Genomic DNA, 27,917 nt, shown 5'->3' on the forward strand with positions numbered 1-27,917 from the left:
GGAAATCACTGAAGACGTTGCCAACACGTAAAACTAGTGTTTTTATTGAACAATCGTCCCATGTGACACATGGGTTCTACTGCGCATGTCAATGTTCACATTCCCTTTTCGTGTATAATCCTGCTGGCCATGTAATTTCTGGAGACCTAAACATAGTCAATAACTACAAGTTGAGACATTTTTTGTCAAAGGGTCCGAAATACAGAGAGCCACAGCCAATCAATTGGAAGAAGAACTTCAAACTACTAATGGATTCTGTTGAGGGTTATGCAAAAGACTGGGCAACAAGAGAAAAGGTTGAGGTTGACACTCTTTCGGAGTGGGTAAAATCAGTGAGGTCACTGATTCAGATAAGAGTAAGTAAGCTCAAAGGGTCAATGAGCACCAACGCTCCTTCCATCTTTAAAGACCCTCATGTAATAGAGGAGTTGTCTTGCCTCCATGACAAATATGTTGTCGTTCCAGCTGAAATAGCCTCAAACAATATTGTTTTTGTTTGCAAGAAACAATACATTGACTGCCTGATTAAGGAACTGGGGATAAATAACACACTTGGAAATCCTACATATACACTAAGTACGCTTACGAAGCAGGAGATCCTGGAAAACCACAAATCGGTTCTAATCTCCTTTGGTGTTAATCCAAAGGATAAAGACCAGGATCTTCCATCCTTATATTGGATTCCTAAGCTTCACAAGAATCCTTATAAGGAAAGGTATATTGCAGGTTCTTCCAAGTGTGCCACTAAACCCCTTTCTAAAGTTCTTACTGCCATACTCACTGCAGTCAAAGAAAGACTTCAGAAATATTCTGAAACGGCATATTCAAGAAGTGGTGTTAATCAGATGTGGATACTGAAAAATTCAAAAGAGTTATTGGTGAATTTATAATCTCAATCATTAAAATATTGTACCAACATTAAAACCTTTGATTTTTCAACTCTTTATACCACTATTCCACATACTAAACTTAAAGCTCGACTGAAAGAACTCGTCAGCTTTAACAAAAAGGGCACTAGACGTTTTAAATATCTAGTTTTGGGCTGGAATTCAGCTTACTTTGTGAAAAATCATACAGAGTCGAGGAAAAATATACCGACGAGGATATCACTGCCATGCTGGACTTTTCAATTGACAACTTATTTGTTGAATTTGGAGGTTGGGTCTTCAAACAGACTATTGGAATCCAAATGGGTACCAATTGCGCTCCTCTACTTGCAGATTTGTTTTTATATTCCTATGAAGCAGAATTTATCCAAGAAAGAAGAAAAGAAACTAGACCAGTCTTTTAATTTCACCTTTCGGTATATTGATGATGTACTGTCTCTAAATAATAATAGATTCAGTGATCACTTACATTTAATATATCCAAGTGAATTTGAAATTAAGGATACTACCGACACCGAGAAATCTGCTTCAAATTTAGACCTATCTTTCTCGAAATGACTACTGATGGTAGGTTGAATACCAAAATTTATGAAAAACGTGATGATTTTAATTTTCCTTTTCTCAACTTTCCATTTCTGTGTAGCAACATCCCAGCGGCACCAGCATATGGAGTATATGTGTCTCAATTGAAACGTTACTCTAGAGCTAGCTCAAAGTACGTTGATTTTGTTGAACGAGGAAGACTACTTTCTCAAAAGTTGCTAAGATACGGCTATGAATCAATCAAATTAAGGTCATCACTCTAGAAATTTTACGGTCGCCATCATGAGCTGATTAGCCATTATGACAAAAGTGTGTCAGAAATCATATCTGATATTCTTCCTCAGTCATAATAACCTTCCATCAATACCGAACTGAACAAAATAATAACACGACGGATGCCGTATACGGTACAGGAAATGCTTACCCTTCCGGAGCACCTGATTTCAATCCCGGTTTTTAGTGGTGTTCGTGTTGTTTCTTAATTATTATTTATAACTGTTGATGAAAATGTCCTTTGGTTTCGATTGTTATTGCCTTTTAGGCATTTGAAAACTATTTTCTGACTGGTATGTTGATGAATCATAGCAAATATAGCGTTGTTTCCTCTTTCATAGGCAATCTTTGAAGCTGACTGACCCTGTCCATCACATTTATTACAGTCTGCTCCTCTGTCTAACAACATCTTTACTATTTCTGTATGACCTTGTTCACAAGCCTTCATTACAGGTGAATCATCACCTTAATCACATTTATTATAGTGTGCTCCTCTGTCTAACAACATCTTTACTATTTCTTTATGACCCTTTTTACAAGCCATCATTACAGGTGACTCACCATACAATCCACATTTATTATAGTCTGCTCCTCTGTCTAACAACATCTGTACTATTTCTATATGACCATTTTCACAAGCCTTCATTACAGGTGAATCATCATCTTTATCACATTTATTATAGTCTGCTCCTCTGTCTAACAACATCTTTACTATTTCTATATAACCCTTTTTACAAGACATCATTACAGGGGACTCACCGTACAATCCACATTCATTATAGTCAGCTCCTCTGTCTAACAACATCTTTACTATTTCTTTATGACCATTTTTACAAGCCATCGTTACAGGTGACCCAAAAAACAATCTACATTTATTATAGTCTGCTCCTCTGTCTAACAACATCTTTAATATTTCTATATGACCATTTTCACAAGCCTTCATTACAGGTGAATCATCACCTTTATCACATTTATTATAGTCTGCTCCTCTGTCTAACAACATCTTTACTATTTCTATATAACCCTTTTTACAAGACATCATTACAGGGGACTCACCATACCCTCCACATTTATTATAGTCTGCTCCTCTGTCTAACAACATCTTTACTATATCTATATGACCATTTTCACAAGCCATCGTTACAGGTGACTCACCATACCATCCACATTTATTATAGTCAGCTCCTCTGTCTAACAACATCTTTACTATTTCTTTATGACCATTTTTACAAGCCTTCATTACAGGGGACTCACCATACCCTCCACATTTATTATAGTCTGCTCCTCTGTCTAACAACATCTTTACTATTTCTATATGACCATTTTCACAAGCCTTCATTACAGGTGAATCATCACCTTTATCACATTTATTATAGTCTGCTCCTCTGTCTAACAACATCTTTAATATTTCTATATGACCATTTCTACAAGCCTGCATTAAAGGTGACTCACCATACCATCCATATTTATTATAGTCTCCTCCTCTGTCTAACAACATCTTTACTATTTCTATATCACCATTTTCACAGGCCTTACTTAGAGGTGTTTGACCCCACCTGTCACATTTATTATAGTCTGCTCCTCTGTCTAACAACATCTGTACTATTTCTATATGACCATGTTGACTAGCCTCCTTTAAAGGTGACCTGTCATCTCTATCACATTTATTATAGTCTGCTCCTCTGTCTAACAACATCTTTACTATTTCTATATGACCATTTCCACAAGCCTTCATTACAGGTGACTCACCATAGCTTCCATATTTATTACAGTCTGCTCCTCTGTCTAACAACATCTTTACTATATCTGTATGACCTTTTTCACAAGCCTTCTTTACAGGTGAATCCCCCCAAAAATCACATTTATTATAGTCTGCTCCTCTGTCTAACAACATCTTTACTATTTCTTTATGACCCTTTTTACAAGCCATCATTACAGGTGACTCACCATACCCTCCACATTTATTATAGTCTGCTCCTCTGTCTAGCAACATCTTTACTATTTCTATATGACCATGTTCACAAGCCGTCACTATGGGCAACTGATTATGAGATGAACATCTGTTTACATCTACACCATGATCACAACACCACTTGACCAAACAAATATCTCCTAAATAACAAAAATGTAATAAAGAAATTTCATATTCCTTATCGTGTAACATCCTCGAATAACGACAATTTAATAATGTTTTATGTTCATCAGAGATATTTGCCAGTTTTGTCTGGGTGGATATATCTAGTGTTTTCAAATAGCAGAGCAATTTCTGTCTGAACTGAGGTATCTTCATATTGATGTTACTAAATACATCTTGTAATTTTCCTTTTGACCAGTCATCAATCATTCTCTGTATGTACATCTGATGATATTTTTTAGGTATTATAGTAATAAACTGATCCGTGTTATCTTTTGTTTCCAATAAAAATCGTTCCTTGATTAGACCACTGTCTGCATTCCTTATCAAGCAATATATTATGTTTTTGCCATATATCTTAGCAAGAAAATCAAATATTTTATCATGTAAAATTTTGTATATATTGTTTTCTTTCTTTATGAATGTATGTGTGAGCGAGTCCAGTTCATCCTGTAATACAAGTCTTGATGTTCCACTGTCTAATCTACATGCCTCACATGTATTCTCAATGATAGTTCTGGTTTCTCCGTTCACTTGTTCTGTCAACATTTCTTCCTTTAATTTGTTGTTAAACATGACACATAAAGCCAAAGCACAGTATTTAGCGTAATGCCCTTTTTTTAGATACTTATCAATCTCTGCTTCATAAATTGAAAATGGATTTTGAAAGAAATCAGTTATATTAAGTTCAGGATTATCATGACATAATTTACATAAAAGAGGAAAACAGTCATAAATATCATAAAAGTCACTTATCTCAGAAGCTTTTGCATTGAGATACAACTTCGCTATTGATGTTTTTTCAGTTTTTGACAAGCAAATGTTCTTTGATAACATGTTACATACACATGACTTAAAAACTGATAATGAATCAAACTTATCATCTTGGTACACCTGTAACCGACATGCTGCTAATATTTTTAGTTGTTTTTTTTCAAGATTTTGTCTTATATCCTCCAGTATTGGTTCCCAACATTTAATGTCGCTCTGGTTCAGCGAAAAGTTTCCACACAAATCATCAACAACAAACAATGTTTTCTTATTTGGATTGTGGAACCTCAGAATGTCACCTGGCTGTGTCACTATAAGTACATCATATTCTTCTTCTTCTGCCATTTGTAAAGCTACATGTCTAAGTGTTGCTGTCTTACCTACTCCGGAACTAGCTGTTATAGTTACACAGCTGTTTTCCTTTATACATTTAAGTACATACTGGGACGCTCTTGTATTTATAAACATCCTATTATCATTGTCCTTCCAATCTGTAAGTGTATCATTTATTCTTGCTGAAATATAAATAAATAAATATTTTATCCTTATTAACATAGAAATATCTGGATAATATACTGTGGATTCATTATTAATCATGGGATACAATTTGTTTTGGATTTTGTGGGTACAGGTGAACAACATATACTGTGTTGAAGGCAGACAAAGTTAAGGTGGTACATAACACTACAGGGAGATAAATCTGTAAACATCAATTGAACGTTTTAATAATGTTCAATAGTTTGCTTCTAAATAACCAAAATTAATGTTTGTCAACATGTAATATATCCTATGATTTTTTTTGGTCAAAGAGTAAAAGTTAATCTTTTTATGAAAATTAAAGGAGCCAAAATAAATTTAGTCAAGGTGTTTGGCACCACCCTGAATGTCCAAGAAAATGCAAGATTTCGTCAATCACCAGAAATTGGTACCCATATGAATCCACAGTAGTTCACCATTTCATTACAGGAATAATCAGTGGACTGCTCTATTACATCTGTGTGTATAATCAAATTGGAATAATTTGTTTCTTGTAAATCAACGTTCTCCTGATTACTTCTATAACCTTCTTTTAAAGTAATTCATTTTCATCCTTTTTTGCTTGAACACTTTTTCTCTACTAAATAGTGTTTCCATTACAAATCCTTAATTTTTATTTTACATATTGTTGATCTGGTATTGCTGATATTTTTTTTCAGTTTACTTTGTCTTTCTATTTTCTTTTATTTTTGCCAAAACAAAAAAAAAGGGAAAACAAAATCCTCGAATAACATGTTTAAACGAATCCCTCTGATAAAGGAGAAGATATTCTTAGAGTTAAATGACGACGATGTACACAGGCTGCCAAATAATGAGAAAGTTATAAATCAAGCATTTACCAGAATAATTTAAATATTTGGCCATGCAAATTTGCAAAACCATAAAGATACAAACAATCCGAAAAAGCTGAAGCAATACAGTACACACAGAGAGGACATATTCTCAAACTCCCAACACTGATTCTGGTGTAATTACTCCCATCTGGAAAGATTTAAGGACCTGTTGTTTGCAGGTAAAAGTAATAAAAATCAACAAAGCATGACTGACATTGACATGTAATTACAGGTCAACTATTCATATTACTTCAAAGTTCTTACTATTTCACTTATTTCCTATCAAGTTTTATTTCTTAAAGATATAACAGGTATTACAATTATATTTTTTCTTTATATTAGTTTTTGTTTATCTTTTTAGATTGAAAAATAATTTGCATTTTTTCATAATCAAGTATTGCAACTTGATATTGATAAACCAATTGTATTTGTTGTCAGTTTAAAAAAAAATTGTAATTAAAACATATGATAACGAATAAAATAAAATGTTTATATACATAACTTCGCTTAATTTTTATTATCAAAAATTTAGAAAAAGATTGAATAAATTCAGGTTAAAATACATGTCTTAATTTCTAATAATTATACTACACTTATATGTGATATATTTGCTTTGCTTTTATCCAATTTTATGGATATACAAATAATAGTATGCAGATTAATTACGTTTTTTAATCATGAAAACCAACACTGTAAATCAATTAGTTTATTAGGATTCTATAACTAAAACATATATAATGATATGTTTCTGATTTAATTCAACAAATCAAACACTTTTCCTCATTATTGTAACACAAGGAATGTGTATTGTAGTCAACAACTACTGGTACATTTCAAAGGTAATTATGGCATTACACATCATGATGTTAGGAGGAAAAACACCAAGGTAATAAACAAATAAGGGATTACAGGTAAGATTTTTTCAAATTTTCGACTTCTTTTATTGAATGGTGTTAATATAACTTTATTGATCATCTCTAGCACCCCTAACTATCAACCTGATCTCTTGTGTTGAAAACCTCTAACATTAAAAATTATAAACATACCTCCTTTTTTAACCTTTACCCACAGCATATCAACAATGGAGATGGTAAATCAGTTAAAATATTATCTTATAAGAAGTTCAGTAGGTGTACCCTCAAATCCCCTTTAACTGTTTACCTCTTATATTCCATGGCACAATATCTTCCTGAGAAGTCTTTATTGTTTCCATTTCCTTTGTTACTTTCTTATAGTCAACCTGTAATTTCTCATGGGATTTCTTAACTTTTGTATGGTCATCTTGTAATACTTTATAGGATTTTTTTACTTTTGTATGGTCATCTTGTAATGTCTCATGGGATTTCTTTACTTCTTCATGATGTTCTTGAAGTAATTCATGAGATTTCATCATTTCAGTATGCGACCGCTCCAAACTTTTAAATGATTCTCTTAGTTCCTTTATTTCATTATTGGAATGGCTGATGTCCATGATTATTTCTTGGTTGGTTTGATCTAAAGGTTTGGTTTTCAGATGATTACACTCCTGCTTCATTTTCCGCCCACCTAATCTATCTATGGCCTGTAAATTATGCAATATGTTATTTTTCAGTTATTTAATGAGACATTTTATTAATCAGTCTTGATAACTTGATAAAATATTGCAGGTTCTAAAGGGAGTCTTGTAATACTTTGTCCCAATAAGAACCAACAAGTAATGGCAATTATCTAAGGGCTCAAACAAATCTGATAAACAGCAATCACCTTGGTAAAGTACTATGGATTTATTTTTCTACTTATACACCATTCATTGAAATACTTGGAACAATTCAAAGTGCTTATAACTTTGATACAAGAAAATTCAAGATCAGGAAATGCCTCATCCAAAAACATTGCAAAACCGTCTCCTACCATGAAAACAAAATTTGATGCATGAATCCTAAGGATATTAAAAGACGATTACGCTGTTAAATCACTCATTCGTTTTATTTTAAACCTGGGCTTGCTCCCTTTGAATTTCTCTTAAGATTTGCTTTTTTAAGTATCTGCATATGCTAGTTGGAATAAGCCTCATGTATATGGTTAGATGAAACAAGCCGAAAGTGTGGTTATAAATATATACAACAGTCAGTCAAGAACACCTATACTCCCTTCCAAAACCTTTTTTTATAAACATTTTGGAAAACTCAATTACAATTATTTTATAAAATTCCAATCACTTAAAACAAAACAAAGAACAATCTAGCTTATAAACAGTTTGGAGATTTCAATGAAATTTGAAAACTTTCTTGGATGAATCTACTGCTGCAGTCGACTTAATTAAGATAATTGGAAAAGATAGCATCTATAAAACTTCCTCTGTTGATTTCATTAATATTGTTGATAAAAGACAAGATACTAATAGGTCTTATTGCAAACATATCAATACAAATGGACGGCTTAATCATAGATTAGATTATCATATACTTAATAATCTATTATCTATATTTAAAACTAACCATGTGCTAAACTTAAAGCTCTAATGGGCCTTTGTGACTCACCTTTTAGGGCCTCATGGAAGATTAGTGTATTGTAACTAACTGAGTTTACCCTCTTCAAATAAAGAATTTATTATTATCATTATTACCTTTGTCTATGTACGTATTCAACACCACTCTCCATCAATGAAGACGAGAAAAGAATTCATGACAAAAATCTCTGTTTTTCCTATTTTCATTGTTAATCATTTGTCTTTTTTAGATTTGGCTCAATACACAAAAGAGGGTTAACGAGAAAGCACAAACTGAATGTCTCACCTTTTTGAAAAACTATTGATAAGATGTTGATAGTCTTAAATAAAAAGGTTACATTTTCTAAACACAACCTTTTTATTTAAGACTATCACATAAACTATAACTTGTTCACTGATCCATGAAATGAGGAACAGGTCAAGTGAAAACTGGCTCACAGTCAAGAAAACCTAACAAGGTACGCACACACCAAAAATAGTTATCTTATTACTCATAACAAGATAAAAATGAATTTTAAAAATCTTAACTTTATTTCAAGTAGTCACTGAACCATGAAACTGAGATCAAGGACAATGGACATGTGACGGAAACTTTATAACATAAGGCATCTTTGTGTCGTTGTTTTCTCTTATATTTAATGCGTTTCCCGCGGTTTTGGTTTGTTGCCCCGATTTTGTTTTTTGTCCATGGATTTATGAGTTTTGAACAGCGGTACTGTTGCCTTTCTTTATCTATATACAAAGTATGAAAAGTCAAGGTTAAGGCTTTTAAGAGGTTTTTTAACGCCGCCACAACCGCTGGATTACAATCCCTTTGTCAAGCTTTCTGTGACAGAGGTAAAAGGTTCCACAAAAACTATATTTTTTCAAGCTATTGCTGAATTAGGAAAATGAGGACATTAGGAATAAAGGCAACAGTAGTATACCGCTGTTCAAAACACACAAATCCATGGACAAAAAAAAATCGGGATAACAAACTAAAACCGAGGGAAACGCATTAAATATAAGAGGAAAACAACGACACAACAATGAAATGTAACACACACAGAAACGGACCAAGCATCAGATAAAATCCCACAAGAATAACAAATATAACATTAAAACCAAATACATGAATTTGGGATAGACAAGTACCGTATCGCAATGTGAATTTCAATAAAAAAATTAAGAGAAAACAAACGACATTTTTAAAGAAAAAAATGGTGGGTTGAACCTGGTTTTGTGGCATGCCAAACCTCGCACTTTAATGGCAATGTTAAATATAACATTGAAATGACAACATAATATTACAGGACTACAATACCAATAAATAGGAGAACATAATAGACAAAGAAACACATGATTAGTAGATAGCAAAAAGCATCAGGTTTAAAATTCAATACGTCAAAAATGCGCCTCGTCCACACAAGACTCACCAGTGACACCCAGATATAAAAGATCGAAAGTGAAAAAAAAGTACAAAGTTGTACAGCACTGAAGATCAAATGTTGAAAAAGGTTGTGTCAAATACGGCTATGTTTTTATGCTTGGGATAAGAACATCCTCATTATTTAGAACAATTAATGCTATTGCAAACAGTAAATTTTATAGAATGAATATAAAAGAGATATACATAATGAAACTGAAGTATTAACTAATTACAGAAAACTAAACCCGAATACATAATGCTAAGACCAACACAGAATAGACACACCCGACTTAGAAAAATGCGGACAATCAAATTGATATATGACACATGAAAACATCGAAATATAAGGTATCTGTGTACAAAGTATGAAGCATCCAGGTCTACTAGCTTGCAAAATATAAATGGTGTCATTTACAATAGTAATCAAAGCTGTTGCTGTCACTGATGATGCAGCTGACCAAAATATGCATCACTACATTTTGTTACAAGACTCATGTAAGTCTCAGATTTTGCATATTTAAAGATGATTAAAACCAGAAACATATATTTTCCATAAATAAATTTTACAATGTGTGAAAGGCTAATTAATATGTTTTTTTGTAATTTTCTTTCAGATATCTTTCAACATGTGACCTAAAATCAGGTAAATGAACCTTGATACAGATACATACACAAGTTATATCATTCCAAGCAGTATTGAAGATCCCTGAGTCTAGCTTGTCATCATCCAAATGAGCCAGGTAATTTCTGAAGTGTTTGATCCTTGCTAAGTCTGAGGCTGGTGTGGTTTCTTTTGCAGAGGGTAGACGGTCAAATCCACAAAGAGGAGGGGTGATTTGAGCCAAATTCCTCAGTAATAATATCATCAAAGTCACATCAAATGTTTTAGAATCTGGTACATCTAGAAAATTCATAAGATAATAAAGGTAATAAAAGTAAAACAAATTGCAAGTTTGTTCTTTTATCAATACATTTTTAGCCAAAACAGAAAGTTTGGCCATGAACAATATTTATAAACATCTTAAAGCGAAGTTTTGTGTACACTTTCTATGAATCTATCAAAGAACAGGATATTATAAAAGATTTATTTCTGCACTTACCAGGAAATCTTGGAAACAAAAGGTTCCACTGTGATTGGTTGATTATATGCTTCTTTTTTAAGTCGAACAATTTGTTATACTCCTTCTTTATTGTAGCATCTAAGCATGCGGGAGAAAATTCACCATCAAAGAAAGTTCTAGCTGCACGAGGAGAAATTCCTGTTAGTAACAAACTCATTCGAACATAGTTTTCTTCTTCAACAGAAAGGGATGCCATAGTAAGTTTCCTTTATTCCTTTTTCTTACTGTTGACAGAATTCTGTCAAGCAAAAGATATAAATTAAAACTTTCAATTTAGAGTATATTCACTACTTAGTATATGACAATAATTCCTGACACTAAAGCTGGATTAAATCTTGGTTGTTGTCCCGGATATGAAGCCAACCACTTTAAAATCTGGTATCTAACATTTGTTTACTGAAAAATAAGATATAACTGAATTTTAATGTCTGAAGTTGTCAATTGGATGCTTTTTGGTTTATTACTGTGTATACTGATACTTTTATCTCCTTTTAGCATGTTTAACATATTACAAAGAAAGTAATTTCTAAAAACACATTAGAAGTTCACGAAAATTATCATTTACAGGGCAATAACAATTGATGGTACGGTTATATTTATATTCTATAGATCTTGTCAAATTTTGTCCTGTATTTTATTAGTTGTAATCTCCGTTCTGCCTTTTTTATTTTTCACTCTTTTCGGTTCTGCCTGCCTTTGTTAAGATATCCTGAATATTTTTTATCATGAATTGTCATCCTGCTTTTTTAGGGGAAGGGGGATGGAGTGCACTTTTTTGATAACATGTTTCATCCGACCATTTTTTAAAGAGAATCTATTTTCCTGCGTAATAAGTTTCTTTACATTTTTAACAGTTAAAACAGGGTGAGTTCACATTGACTAACCGATGCATTTATTTCTCCTTTTGTAACGTTTAAGAAACTATAACAAACGTCACACAACGTTTAAAAAATTTTTGAAAGAAATGCACTCTTAAACAGTCAAAAAAATACACTTCATATTGAAATCATAGCTAATCATTTAAATTAAAAATCATCGACCATACTATTTTATAAAATTTTACACGCATAGATTTCACTACTAAAATGAAATCACAAAAATACTGATCTCCGAGGTAAATTAAAAAGGAAACTCCATAATTTAATGGCAAAATCAAAAGCTCAAACATATCAAACGAATAAATAACACCTGTCATATTCCTAACTTGGCACAGGAGTTTTTTGATATGTAGAAAACGGTGGATTAAACCTGGTTTTATAGTTAGCTTAACCTCTCACATCTATTTTCATCCATCGTAGTTATTTTTAGGGGGAAGGTTTAAAGTCTATTTTAATTAATCAAAATGGTATTTTAGCTTTTTAAAATAACTAAAGAAATTATACTTCTATATCAACCATTTGGTGCCATAGTAACAAATCATTTTTCTTTCTCTTAAGGTAAAGTACATCCATACTGAGAATATGAATGCTAAGATTTATATAAAGCATTATAGGGGCACTAGCTACGAGATATAGAAAAAATACAAAAATTTTTTTTCTCAACTGTAAATGAAAGTGAAAAGTGAAATACGATTCGCTCTTAGTCGCCAGTTTGGTTCAGTTTTGTCAAAATAAGCAAATAACATAGCTAATGAATTATTCATTTGTAATTCTACAGGTAAAAAAAATTAAGTTTTGTTTAAACCTTTGATATGGAATAAAACGGACCTAGAAAAATCCAATTGCATGAGTTCATCATATCTTTATATATGTGTTTACAGCGTCATTGGCAGTCTTTGGAAAGTCACCTCGATGGTTAATAAGATGCCGTCTAGACTAAAATACACACGATATGCTGATACATAACTTGAGTTTATGCATCGTAGGTTGTTTATTTTAGACTTGTTTTTATTTGGATATACGTTTTGGTATGTTATAAGTCGAATATGAGAATTTGAGTCAAATCGGTGAACATGTGTTTTAATGTTCATCTGCTATCTGACTGTGAATACATTTTGTACATGTATCATGACAAAATGATTATATAAAAAAATCTGTTAATGTTGACGTTAATTTAACAGTTAAACAGTATGCTCAATAATATTAGGTCATGTAGATAACAGGAATGTGAGAAAACTTATAACAACACACACATCTTGTTCATGTTGTTCTTTGACAGTTATCGACATCGATAAAAAAACATAGGGTCGAACATAAGACACTATTGGGTAGGCATAACTAGTTCGTTTCTTTTGGCTTCCTTATACAAGCCTTTAGCCAATTTAAAATTAATTGTTTTGTTTAAAATTGAGGACAAAATTGATCTTTCAAAATTTCCATTTTGGAGCCTCTAGTGACAATTGACAGGTTTGCACAAGACACAACATAGAAACCAACTAAAGACTAAGCAACACGAACCACACCAAAATCTTGGGACGATATTAGTTGCTCCGGAAGGGTAAGTACAAAGTTGGAGAAATATTCAACTAACCCTTGATTTAATCATTTTAAGGATAGTAACTCGCATAAGATGTCATTGGATTGTTTCAGATTAAAATTATCATATATTCATAACAGTCAGATAAACATTTTGAACAAGTTCTTTTATATTTATCTTTAGAAGTGACAGAAGAGATTATAAAAACAAGGAAAAGTAAAAATTTAGAATATGACATTGACCTTTGACTTTGACCTTAATTTCAATTTGGTGAACCATAGACCTCAAAGCAATGTACTTTAGTCTCTATCACTAAGAGACTAAAGTAGAGACTAAATGTACTTTAGTCTCTATCACTAGCCATTCGTGCTATACATTCATCTATCACTTTGTCAAATACAGAAGGAGAAATAACTCTCGTATGGAATCTTCGTACCGCTGAACCTCTATTTTGACAATTTTACCTATTATGTCTGTTTTGTTTAGGCATCGATGTAAATATAATGATATTTGATGCAACTGTCATACAAGTGAGAGGATTAGCGCTATAAAACCAGGTTAGATCCACCATTTTCTACATTTGAAAATGCCTGTACCAAGTTAGAAATATGACAGTTGTTGTCCAATCGTTTGATGTGTTTTATAACTTGATTAGGGACTTTCCATTTTGATTTTTCCTCGGAGTTCAGTATTTTTGTGATTTTACTTTCTGGTCAAACTTGCATAAATCATCCTGAGGATATCATTAGCAATTTAGTAAAAAAAAATCAGTATGTTGCTTTCTTTTATGGTGATGGGAGGAGATGCACACATAAGAAAAACATTGTTCGGGAGATAACTCTTATAAAGAGAAGTATACGATTTATCACAGTTAGTTTCAACGGCGCTTAAACTATGCGATATCATATACCAAAAATCAAAGCGACATCTTGCGAAACACGTTGAAATACTATTCTAAATTATGCATTTCCAAATGTTTTATCTTTTGTATATGTACACATTGACTTTCTTATTTTTGTATTCAACTTTGTATTTCAATGTGAAATTATTATACGAAATCATAGGTTATCGTTTTGCATGTGCATGGTATGTGTTAATGCTTCACATCAAGTTAGATAGAACATTTAATATTTTTAATTTAAAATAGTTTTATAAAATGAGTACACCTTTTCACATATGATTTTAAGATAAACACACCTTTCACAGGAAAATTGCATCATTTTTTTATACTTTAGAAAGTTGCATTCTTATGTACAGAAACTTGGAAACTTGTTGATTTCCCGTGGTAAACACTAGAAAGAAAAAAAACCACTCGTCTGAAGGGATATAAAGAGAGTTTGTTTAAACTGTAATTTTACATTAACTGGTATTAACATTGACCATTTAAGTTTCTAACTTGTTGAATTTTTAAACCTCTTCTAAATGCAAAATGTAAATCATCTTACTTGAATAGTCGCACAAGTCAGATCCAAAACAAAGCTGAGAAACAAAAACACGTCGGAAACAGATGACCTGACCTATCGAGCAGAAAAACTATCTAGCAATGGTTGTTATCGGCCTGTTTTTTCGTTACCATTGTATTGTATGTAATACATAACGGTGAGTCAATAGTGCCATTTATTTTTCGAAAGAGATATTGTACTTAAAACTTTTTTCAAAACAAGTTTTAATAAGATTGAAAATGGAAATGGGGAATGTGCCAAAGAGACCCCACCCCGACCAAACAGCAGACAACAGCTGAAAGCCACCAATGGGTGTTCAATGCAGCGAGACACTCCCGCACCGGAGGCGTGCTTCAGCTGGCTCCATAACAAAAATGTATACTAGTTCAGTGATAATGGACGTCATACAAAACTCCTACATATACACAAAAATTAAAATTTAAAATCATACAAGACTAACAAAGGCCAGAGGCTCCTGACTTGAACCAATTATTGACATGTTAATGTGATGAACGAGAATCAGTTGAAAAGGGACGTATTCAATAACACTATTTACACAAAGGAATGTATTATTTCTTATGTTGTAATCTGAGGAATTCTTTTGAATGGCTCAAATTGTATATATGACATATAAATACGACATTTCTGTTTATTAAAAAGTGTCCAGGCATTTGCATGTGGCATTACTAAAAGTGCTTTAATATTTCAATGTTCATTTGTATATGTAACTCAAATATTACGCCAATAAATGTAGCAGTGCTTATCTTTCCAACCCTCGTTCATTCAAAACAATCTTTTAGATATGTTTCAATGAAAAATTGTGATTTCCGAAAACAGGTATTGCCAAGTGAAATTTCAACAAATAAGATATTGAATCAAGGTTTCCTAGTGGTAGAGATAAAATTAGAATCCTGGTACCTTTTATAACTATTGTCAAATCGTCGTTTTTCTATTTTTTTGTATTTACTCAAGGGTTTGAATATAAAATTAAGAAGATGTGATATTATTGCCATTGAGACAACTCTCCACAACTATCTGTTTATTGCATTTTGTTTTATTTCGCTAATGGAAATGTATCTGGAACTAAATTGAAAAGAATGGAAAAAACACTATATGCATTTCATTAGTTCGGAAAGCTTTTCTTAAGTTATCTTCATCAGAAACGCCAAAAAACAACGAATATGTGAAAGACAATGATGTACAAAATTGAAACGTTTCAAGAGCTATATTGTTAACAAGGACCTAATAATGATAACTAATTCTTATAAGGCCAACTAAAAATGGTACTCGAAAATTAATAAATAAAACTAACACATATGAAAAGGAAATATAATTTAATTTTTTTTCAGAAATAAGTACCTTAAAAACGATACGATACAACAGAGCATTCCATGCTTTTTCTTTCAAATATTTTTTTTTTTTTTTTATATATATCGATATATGTTGTCACATGATACAGCATAGGCAAAGATGAAGTTTCCAGTTTTCAAGTCACTGTAATAAAAATAATGAGTAATTTGTAGAATCAAATACGAATCATAAACCTGATATTATAATGGATTATATAATTTCAACCAAGTTTTAAATATTTGCATATCCAGCTAATGATTTCTTTTGAAAATGGTGTACGTGAATTTATCAAACTCAAAATCCGAGTTTAAAAATAAAAATAACATGTAAAATGACTTAATGCATATAAATAGTTATTGTACTAATAAGCCTTTTAAAACCAGCTTTATACTTTTTATTAAAGTGAAATGGAGCTAGACGATACTACGTTATTTAAAAACCGCCCTATACAAAGACGATATTTTGAATATGTAAGAGAATGATAATACCTTTCTTCATGATTATGTACGAGCGTTAGCGACTACTTGTCATGAAGAAAGGGATTATCATTCACTTACAAACTTGGAATATTGTAAACTGCTGAAGGATAAAATGATCTCGTGATTAGTTGTTTTAAAAATTAAGTTTCATTGTCAGTTCAATCTTTGCAATAAATGCATTACTTCCTTTATTATATATTTCATTTATGGATTATTTTTAGTGATGTAAGGACTTTCTTTTTAATTTTGGAAAATATAAAAGATTGTGATTTAGACATTAGATGACAAAACACTACGATGAAATCGTAAGAAAATTTTCCTGATAGTGAGTATAAATGGAAATCATGTAATACATTGGTGAGGAATTTTCTTTTGTTTACGTGCTGTTTAAATCTTTAATTTAAAATTTTTAATTACAACTAAATTTTATTTTACAGCCGTTGTGAGTACAATCCTGATCATAAAATAAGGGGAAGCAAGACGCCGCCCCCTCTGTTATGGGAAACTTTCGGTTGATAATTCAGAGTTTCACTGAAGCAAAAATGGAGCTGGCCATCTTCTTAAGTATTCAGCGCACCCCCCCCCCCCCCCCCCCCCCCATTTTATCAAATTTCTGGATCTGTTACTGCAGTTACTACTAATATTTGTCAGGGAAATATCAAAATACAATGCTTTCAAATTATATTAAAAAGTTTTAACTAAATTCCATTTTCAAATTATCTGAGATTTTAAAATAGTATATTTAGTTAGGAAGTTTAATATATTATTCAATCTTTTTTTGTTCTTGTATTGCTATGAAATTGTTTGATTGTTTTAGTATAATTTTGAAGTTATTAATTTTCTCATATAAGGTTACCGGTACTAATGCTACTGCATCAGTAAAATTCCTATGCATTTGATTTAATTGTTTGTTACAAAATTTTATTTTTAATAGGTATTCTTCATAAATTATTTTATGCTGATAAATGTGCTTCTGGGCATTCGTAAATCATTCATATAAACTTTTTGTTTTGATCTGTAAAAAGGCATAAACAAAAGGTAAATCTTTTACTAAGAACATGATTTAATTCATTCTTCACAGTTAAGAAACCCAAATCCTACAGTTTTATTGGACGAGAGCACTTTGCTATATTCTAAATCATTATACCTCATACTGAAATCAAGGCTAATCATTTTAATGGTTTGGATGCTCAATTTAAAAACGACCTTACTATTCTATAAAATTGTACACGCATAGTTATATCGCACTGCAGAAAAAGCTTAAGTATCTACGTTTTGGAAACATTATGACCCTTTGCTAATAAAATTCAATTAGCAATGCGTTCTATCCTCATGCATTAAACCATATACGTTGTACATTATTTCTTACAATGGAAAACCGTGATTTTCCAACAACGTGTCTTCAAGTTAAAATGATTGTTGAATATATGTTATTGAAAATAAGTTCGACGTGTTGAATTCGTTGTCGTGATTTACGGATGCCATCACGAGATTACTGACCGCTATGGAAGATCTGCTGACCACGTACATGTTCCAATTGTCGTAGTCAATTTCCGTTCTATTTATTTAATTTGTCATCATCTTATCGAATTAGATTATTCACCGAAAGTGTGATTTTATAAACAGCATGACGGGCGAAACAAAAATAATCAGGATCTGGTTTCCCTTCCAGATCATGTAAGATGAACAACCAAAGATAGTGGTTGTTGCTTATATAGATATAGGAAGATGTGGTGTGAGTGCCAATGAGACAACTCTCCATCCAAATAACAATTTAAAAGTTAAACCATTATAGGTTAAAGTACGGCCTTCAACACGGAGCCTTGGCTCACACCGAACAACAAGCTATAAAGGGCCCCAAAATTACTAGTGTAAAACCATTCGAACGGGAAAACCAACGGTCTAATCTAAATAAACAAAACGAGAAACGAGAAACACGTATATATTACATAAACAAACGACAACTACTGTACATCAGATTCCTGACTTAGGACAGGTGCAAACATTTGCAGCGAGATTAAACGTTTTAATGGGCCCAAACCTTCTCCCTTTTTCTGAAACAATAGCATAACATCACAACATAGAAAAACATACGATAAAATATCAATTGGCAGACTTAATTCAATCAAACAACGTATGATTACACAATGAACGAATAAATTTGATCTGCGATATCTGAATACAAATGCACAGTTAATTAAATATTAGAGACAAACATTCATGACCAAAAGGCGAACAAACAAATTCAAACACACTGAGAAATATTTAACCAATCAATGTTTACTTTAGAAAAAAAAACGTTTTTTTATAATCTTGAAGTTTATACAAATGTTGTAAGAATAAGTGAAAAGTTGAAGATATTACAAATAATCCAAGCTGGTATACAGACAAGATCCATATAAATAAAAAATGACAAAAAAGCATTCTAAACAGTATCAACAGGTCGAATTAACAAGAAAATACGATTTGAGAGTACTCGCAGTTACTGACAGCTAGTTAAAAGCCAAAACCAATTAATAGTAAAAAATCATGCATCAGAGACTAAAATCGACTAAAACACATCACAGGGATTTAGTATTTTAACGTCATTAATAGTCAATGAAGACATGACTTGTGCAATGCCAAAAATAAATGTATCGACAGGTAGTAGTATAGTGAAGAGCGACTTCTATAGAAATAAAAGTTAACGTGGCTGTGTCCCCTATACATCTCGCCTCAAAAGATAATGAAATTTAGTTATGTTTTAATTTGCTAATGACAAAATCAATATTAGTGCGAATGTGAACTATATTCAGAGATCTAATTACAATATTGGTACGATAACCCTTACTTATAAGTTTGTTTAAAGGTTCGATGAGTTAACAAGGATCACATAGTGATTTCCTCGCTTTAAGTACAATATTACCATAAAATTTAGGATGAGAAATACCATTTTTAATAAGCTTTCTACAGGAATAGCCAAATTTACTAATCAAATCTTTGTATCTATGAAAGAATTTAGTAAAAGTTTTAAGTAATTTATGGTATCGAAATCCCTGACACAACAATTTACCAGTGATGCATTGATTACGTTCGTTAAAATCTATGACATCAGAACACACACGGGCAAACCGAACGAGTTGCGATATATAAACACCGTATGATGGAGCCAAAGGCACATCGCCGTCTAAAAAAGGAAAATTAACAATAGGAAATGAAAAATCGTCTCTTTTGTCGTAAATTTTAGTGTGAAGTTTCCCGTTTGAAATTGAAATGTCTAAATCTAGAAAAGGACAACTGCTGCTGTTTATGTTAGATTTAGTTAAAGTAAGTTCGTTTGGGTAAATTTCTGAAGTATATTTAGAGAACTCTGGATTATTCAACGAAAAAATATCATCCAGATAACGGTAGGTATTTTTGAATGTATCAACCAAATGTAACAATGATGGGTCTTTACTGAGTTTGGTCATAAACTGAGATTCATAGCAATATAGAAATAAATCTGCTATTAAAGGGGCACAGTTGGTGCCCATAGGAATACCTACTACCTGACGATACACTTTTTTAATTTTCATTTTTCAGTTAATTATGAGTGTGAAGGTCTCTTTGGCATCCTTTATCACTTGTTTTAAAATATTGCATGGGTGATTTTTTAATTCTCTAAATAAAAATTTATCATGTTGAAACAACATACAAATACATTAGTTTGTTTGTATTAAGATGGATCGAAACGAAACTAGTGTTTACATGCAAGATCAGACCGATCCAAAACATTTAATACATATCCTTTATTATCATTTCATTTGACAATACTGTATGTATACATTTATATTCCAAATTCATTGTCGTTAACATACAAATTGATAAGAATGAATAAAAAAAATTATTTTATATCTATAAAGTCTTTGATTAGACAAATTAATTAAACCCAGTTGTTAAAGTAATTCGGTTTAAAATGAAAATAGTTGATTAATTAAACCGAAATTGTTAACAGTTCACAAAAGAGGGCAAATAGATACCAGAGGTACAGTCAAATTCATAGATTGAAAATAAACTGACAAAGCCATGGCCAAAGAAATAAAAAAGACAAACAAACAAATAATAGTACATTACAAACAACACCGGACACTACAGACTAATTTACAAGAACCCCACAAAACACTGGGGGTGTCTCATGTGCTCCGGAAGGGTAGGCAAATCCTGCTCTACATGTGGCACCCGTCGTGTTGCTTATGTTATTACAAACCCGATAAATATTCTTATTCGGTATGTCACATTCGTGGTGAAAAGGTAAGTTGACTTTAGTTGACTGTAGTTACGACATAAGGAACATATCCGATATCATCTGTGAAACAGCTATTCTATAACGGTCAACCAACTCGTGATGGCATCTTCAACCTTCAACTTCACCATTTGGAACTCTTGGTTTTAGAGCTTCCCTGTATGCACTAACCTGCTGTCAAGGAAATCATGATAGGAAATACAAGCCCTAGAATATCGTATCAATTTGGAAATAAATGTAGGACTCTAAAGTGTGATGGGGACGATCAAGTACGATGGTCCCGCTAAAGTGCGATGCTATACGCTGAATTGCTGTGCCTCCATACGCTAAAGTCCGATGGCGAAAGTATAGACGTAAGAAACGTAGTTGATGAGATTTATTAACTTTCGTTTATACAAACTAACCATGAATTTCAAATATCGATTAACAACTTTTAAATAAACCAGTATTAAATGACTTAACTAATTCAAACCGATCCGTGCTTTGTCGGCTTCTTAAATCAAAGGTGTTTACTTCGATAGCTTGAAGAAAAATATGTATCCTCCAGTCTGCCGATTTACTATAGGCCCTATAGATACACGTAGTATTCGACTAGATACCATGCATCCTGCTTTTCTTTGAAGCGAACAAATACATTTGAATCATGCTTTATTTTGGAGTTTACTTCCCGGTCCCCTTGTGAAAAGTAACGTCGATTAATTAAAGGTAGATTTTTTTAAGTGTAAATTATAAATTGTGGACGAAAACATCAGATTGTTGATTGTAGGAAATTATAACATTTATTTGTACTCGCTAAGAAAAAGGGTAAAGCTTGACGAACACCGCCGTTTCTAGCACTTGAATTAAAGTTTAAAATATTCCCTTATTTACCTTTGTTACGTGGTCAAACCTCTAAATTTAGATACCATTAAGCCTACCGGTAAATCATAAAGCCTATCACACCAAATGTTAAACCTTAGCATACTAGCTTTTGTAAACAGACTTTTTTTTTATTCCATGTACTTTTATGTTTTAGCCCGTAAACATTTAATGTACCCTATTGTTCCATCGCACTTTATCGTGCTATACCATCGTGCGTTAGCAAACAAAATACCATTGAACTTTAGCGTGAGACACCATCTTACTTTAGCGTAGACCATCGCAATTTAGCGTGACCATCGCACTTTAGAGTACCATCGCACTTTAGAGTCCTACATATTTACTCCGTATGCAGGCGCTGCTGGAATGCTGCTACATAGAAATGGAAATAGAACTTGGTAGCTTCAAATAATGTCGCATCGAATCACATGTGGACCCCTAAACAAAACCAAAAATATTCATTTTGTCAATACTGCACAATAACATCCGTTTATTATATATAATCCTCAACAGGACAACAGACGATAAAAACAATATTTGAGTTCTACGTAAATGCCATACCTTTTACCTTTAAAACATCTTCGATGAAATAGTCCTAAAAGCGATTAGACGAACAAAACAAAAATTGATCATGAAATTTCGTTCCCGAATGCCAATGAAATATAAGTTGTTCATACGATAATAATGCAATATTACCTAACGTGCACGCAGAAAAATACTGATTAAACAGTATGACGATTGGCTACCGATAAACCAGAGAATAAACACAAATAATCCAAATATTTCCTATCTTTCAGTTACATTATAGTCTTAGCTTGAAACTGTAAACCTTACTTTCTTAGTGCTTTTTGATTGTCAACTTAGTTTGACAAACTTGCAAAGTCGCTTAATTATTTTTCGTTTATCAAATGTTTTTCAACTTTTGAATATTATTAGCGTAAGTATCGGAATTTGGTCATTGTGATCATATCAGGATGGACTCTTTGTTAAATGACTGAAGTTTAAAATGTGTATTCAATCAGATTATATACTATTTAAATTGATATACGGTAGAGGAACAATGCTTCATATAAACACTTGAACGAACCGTTTAAAGACTGCATATCAAACTTCTGAACTGGTGTATTGCTCTATTCAATCAATTAAGTTAAGAAACAAAAATAACTATGCCGCCTTATATGCAAACACATAAATGAAAATAGACATACAATGAATTATAAAACAAACACAACATGAGGCGAAATATGTTTGTGTTAACTATATGAAGACACATTCATATAAATATAATGTAATAATCTCAGTTATTAAAGTTTGACTAAAACTATCCATCCGTGTATCACGACAGGTAAATGGAATTACATTTTAGTTCCACTGGACGTTAAACAACCGACAATCAATTAAACAACTTGTTGAATCACACGTGGACCACCAAAACCAATCAAAAAGATTAATTCTATTATAGCACATGTGTACTGTTAGTCTCCGATGGTATCATCAGTGAAGTAATCATTAAGTCAATACTGATTGATAACATTGTTTCCGGTAATAGTCCGTTGAAATATTAACCTCAACATGAACACATACGACATCAACAATGTTTGAGTTCTACCTAAATATTTTACTGATAAAAAATCTTTGATATAATAGTCCTAAAAACGATTAGACGAACAAATACAAAATAAACCATGAAAATTCGTTCCCGAATGCCATTGAGATATAAGTTGTTCAAACAATAATAATACAAGCTTACTTAACGTACAAGAAGATGATTAAAATACTGAGAAAACAGTATGACGATTGTCTGCCGATAAACCAGAGAATAACACAAATAATCCAAATACTTCTTGTCTTTCAGTTACATTATAGTCTTAGCTTTAAAATGTTAACCTGACTTCTAAGTGTTTTTTGTTTGTCAGCTTTGTTTGACGAAAACTTGTAAAACCGCCAAATCCTATGTCGTTTATTTTATGCATGTCATAAAATTTGCTTTAGTATTTAAATTAGTTCATTGTCATTTATATCTGCTTCTCTTTAAGTTACTGAAGTAAAAAAACGTGTATTCAATCAGATTATTTATTATTTGAATTAAAATATAGTAGAGGAACAATGCATCTTATTGACCCTAGAACGCACCTAAAATACATTTAAAATAACATATCAAACCTCTGAACTTATGTATGGCTCTATTTAATCAGTTAAGTGATGAAACAATAAGAGCTATGAAGACTTAACATGCAAACACCCAATTAGAATTAGAAATAGAAATACAATGAATTATATGTATGTCTGTTTTGTTCACTCATCGTTGTAAATATAACAGAATTTGACCCGACTGTAATACAAGTGAGAGGTATGGCGCTATAAAACCAGGTCCAATCTACCATTTTCCACATTTAAAAATGCCTGTATCAAGTCAGGAATTTGACATTCGTTTGATGTGTTTCATCATTTGATTTTGCCTTTAGATTAGGGACTTTCCGTTTTGAATTTTCCTTGGAGTTTATTATTTTTGAGATTTTTCTTTTGGTAACAAATTCAACAGACGTCGAATCAAGGGTGCTGTTAAAACGTATCATTTGAATTATTGTAACAATCTCAGTTATTTAAGTTTGATTTGAACTATCCAACCATGTATTTCGACGGGTATAATGAATGCAATTAAATTTTAGTTCCATTGGAAGTTAAGCAACCAACAATTCATCAATCAAAACATTTCTCTTTTCTCGTTTTTTTATATAGATTAGACCGTTGATTTTCCCGTTTGAATGGTTTTACACTAGTAATGTTGGGGCCCTTTATAGCTTATTGATCGGTGTGAGCCAAGATTCCGAATTGAAGGCCGTAAATTGAAATATAATGGTTTACTTTCAATAATTGTTATTTGGATAGATAGTTGTCTCATTGGCACTCACACCACATCTTCCTATATCTATTTAGTTAACACGTGAAAATTCAATAAATGTGGCACGTTTACTATAGAGTAGATCATCTCTAATATTTCAAATAGCCTTCAGATGACACGTATCTTTTGACTTTCAGCATTGAAAATAATTATGTTGTAGATCAAACAGTCCAAATTTACATTTCATTCATATAATCACATGTTGACCTCCTTAACACATCTAAATACATTCATTTTATTATATCCAATCATAAAGACTGCACGTGTGGTCTGTTAGTCTCCAAAAGGTATCTTCAGTAATGTAACCAGTGAGTCCATAATTATTTATTACATAATTTTCCTTAATTGTCCATTGATATATTAACTATCAATATGAAAATAGACGAACATAAATCCTTTGTAGTTTATAACATGTTTTTCAATTGTCTTACATTATTCTCTATCGTTCATTGTTATTATATCAGGTATACCTGCTACCTTTTGAAATGACTGAAGTTAAATGATGTGTTTTAAATCAGATTTAATTATACTTGATTTAAAATATGGTATATAAACAATTACATCCCAGCTTTTTTTGTTCTAGCAGGGGTGATCTGAGCCGAATCACCCTTACCAGATCATCCCAGTTTAAGTTTTTTTGTTATGCATGCTTTCCTTTGTTCTGTAACATTTTGGCGGTAATGTCAAATTCAGTATAAAACTTATAATTAATTATACGGAGTCAAAATTCACGTAGAAAAAATCCAGTGTATATGCTGGGATTCGAAGCCACGACACATACCACTTCACCAAGACGTCTGGATACGAACTATCAGAAATTTAACATACTTAAAGGAAGCAAGATATTTTTATAACTGGGGCGAGTTTGCAGACCTTTACTCAGTGGGGTTTAAACCCTTTTCGTTTTTTTACAGTGTGGGCCATCGGGATGATCTTACACTGACGCAACTCGTCCTTATGGGATAACTATTAATGAATCTGAGTAAAGTTAGAAAGAACATTAAATACATTTAGAAGATTGCATATCAAACCTCTGAACTCATATATTGCTCTATTCAAACAGTTTAGTAGATAAACCATTTGAGCTATGATGGCCTGACATGCAAACACACAAATAGAATTTTAAATGCAATGAATTGTAACAAATACAACATGAGGCGAAATAGGGTTGTGTTAAGATTAATCATTTAAACTATTGTAACAATCTCAGTAATTTAAATTGATTTAAATTATAAACCCATGTATCTCAACAGGAATACTGAATGCAATTGAATTTAAGTTCGAAACGTAATGATTTTCAATAAATCTGATATTAAATACATTTACAACTAAACAATAATTTATCTCTAAATTGGAGACTCTAATGTTTCAAATACTAGAAGTATTCTAGTGACAAGTATCTTGTTTACTTTCAACAATGTAAATTAAACTTTTTTAGATCAAAATTACCAAGTTTATGTTTCATTCATGTCCGATAAAGCATCGAGTCACGTGTGGACCCCCGAAACAAATCCAAAAAGATTCAGTTTGTCGATACTAAACTATTATATTGATTCCATTAATTTTCCGTTAATATATAAACTTCAACATGAAAACTGACCACAAATTTTGAGTTTTTTCTTTGTGTATTCTTTTTTACCTTAAAAAAATCTTTGATATAAAAGATAAGAAAAATAAATTATCAAATTTCGTTCCCGAATGCCAATAATATATAAATTGTTCAAGCAATAATAATGCAAACTTACCTACACAAAGATGATTAAAAATACTGAGAAAACAGTATGACGATTGTCTGCCGATAAACCAGGGAATAAACACAAATAATCCAAATAATTCCTGTCTTTCAGATACATTATAATCTTAGCTTGAGACTGTAAACCTGACTTCTAAGTGCATTTTTTTTATTGTCAGCTTAGTTTGTTGTAAACTTGCAAAGTCGCCTTATTATTTGTCGTTCATTAAAGTTCGTTTTTCAAGTATTTCAATGAATCGTTGTCAAAGACTATCCCAGCACCCCAACTCAATAGATCATAAGGTGTTTCGAACATCTATTTAGACCAATTAGAATTAACTAATTAACCATGGCCGTGTCCATCGTCAGGAGCCCAAGCCATTGCATAGTGACACTTATTATAAAAATACTGTAATTTTTATTAGGAGCCCCTAATAAAAATTACAGTATTTTTATAATAAGTGTCACTATGCAATGGCTTGGGCTCCTGACGATGGACATGGCCATGTCAATTAGTTAATTCTAATTGGTCTAAATAGATGCTCGAAACACCTTATGATCTATGGAGTTGGGGTGCTGGGATAGGCTTTGACAACGATTTATTGAAATAAATATCTTTGACGAATGAATGTAGTTTTAAATGTTTTTCAATCAGATTATATAGTATTTAAATTGATATATTGAAGGGGAACACTGTATCTTATCAACCCTAGAACGAACCTAAAATACTTTCAAAAGATAGCATATCAAACCTCTAAATTTATGTATTGCTCTTATCAAATAAATAAGTAAAGAAACAAAAAGATCTATGACGCTCTTATATGCAGGAACAAATAAAAAAAGAAATACAATGAATTATATCTAATACAACATGAGGCAAACTAGGGTTGTGTTAATACTCATCATTTGAACTATTTGGATTATCTCAGTAATTAAAGTTTGAACTATCCACCCATGTAGCTCGACGGTATAATAAATGCAATAAGGTTTTAGTTCCACTAGACGTCAAGCAACCAACTTTTAGTAGACACGTTATGATTTTTACTAAATCTGATTTTAAATACGTTTACAACTATATAATAATTCATCTCTCATGTTAAAAATAGCCTTCAGCTGACCATGCTGACACGTATCTTAAGGAAATGATTGTTTTGTAGATTACAATGGCCAAGTTTACATTTTATTTATGTATTATAATGTGTCAAATCACATGTGGACCCCCAAAACCAATCCAAAAAATATTTTAATAACCATATCATAAATACTGCACGTGTGGACCGATATACTTTTGTAGACTCCGTGGGTATCAACAGTGAAGTAATCAGTGAATCAATACTGATTGCTCACGTCATTTTCGTTAATTATTCCTGAAATAGTGTCCCTTAATACGAAAACAGACGACCATAACATTGTTTGGGTTATATCTTTATGCCATATCTTTAACGTTTTAAATAAACCTCAATATTTAACAAATGTTGAAGTA

At 31.9% G+C, this 27,917-nt stretch overlaps 1 protein-coding gene across 1 annotated transcript; it reads right to left on the reverse strand.

The window, feature by feature from the left end:
- Positions 1-2,169: 2,169 nt before the first annotated feature.
- On the reverse strand, positions 2,170-11,191 carry LOC134710400 (ankyrin-3-like). The gene is made up of 5 exons (XM_063570755.1): positions 10,975-11,191; positions 10,546-10,775; positions 7,140-7,539; positions 4,297-5,123; positions 2,170-4,062 (listed from the first exon to the last, which is right to left on the reverse strand). The coding sequence occupies exons 1-5, from the start codon at positions 11,189-11,191 to the stop codon at positions 2,170-2,172; spliced, it is 3,567 nt and encodes a 1,188-aa protein (XP_063426825.1).
- Between the last annotated feature and the right edge of the window lie 16,726 nt (positions 11,192-27,917).

The sequence above is a fragment of the Mytilus trossulus genome, chromosome 3 (genome assembly GCF_036588685.1).
Source record: "Mytilus trossulus isolate FHL-02 chromosome 3, PNRI_Mtr1.1.1.hap1, whole genome shotgun sequence".
NCBI classification, from domain to species: domain Eukaryota; kingdom Metazoa; phylum Mollusca; class Bivalvia; order Mytilida; family Mytilidae; genus Mytilus; species Mytilus trossulus.

Excerpts from the sequence above, each read along its gene's own strand:
- LOC134710400 (XM_063570755.1), bottom strand. The coding sequence starts at position 11,191 with ATGGCATCCCTTTCTGTTGAAGAAGAAAACTATGTTCGAATGAGTTTG. Across the intron at positions 7,540-10,545 it reads CTTGGAATGATATAACTTGT|GCCATAGATAGATTAGGTGG; the intron begins GTATGTATCTGT and ends CATAATTTACAG. Across the intron at positions 4,063-4,296 it reads ACAGTGGAACATCAAGACTT|ATGTACATACAGAGAATGAT; the intron begins GTATTACAGGAT and ends AAATATCATCAG.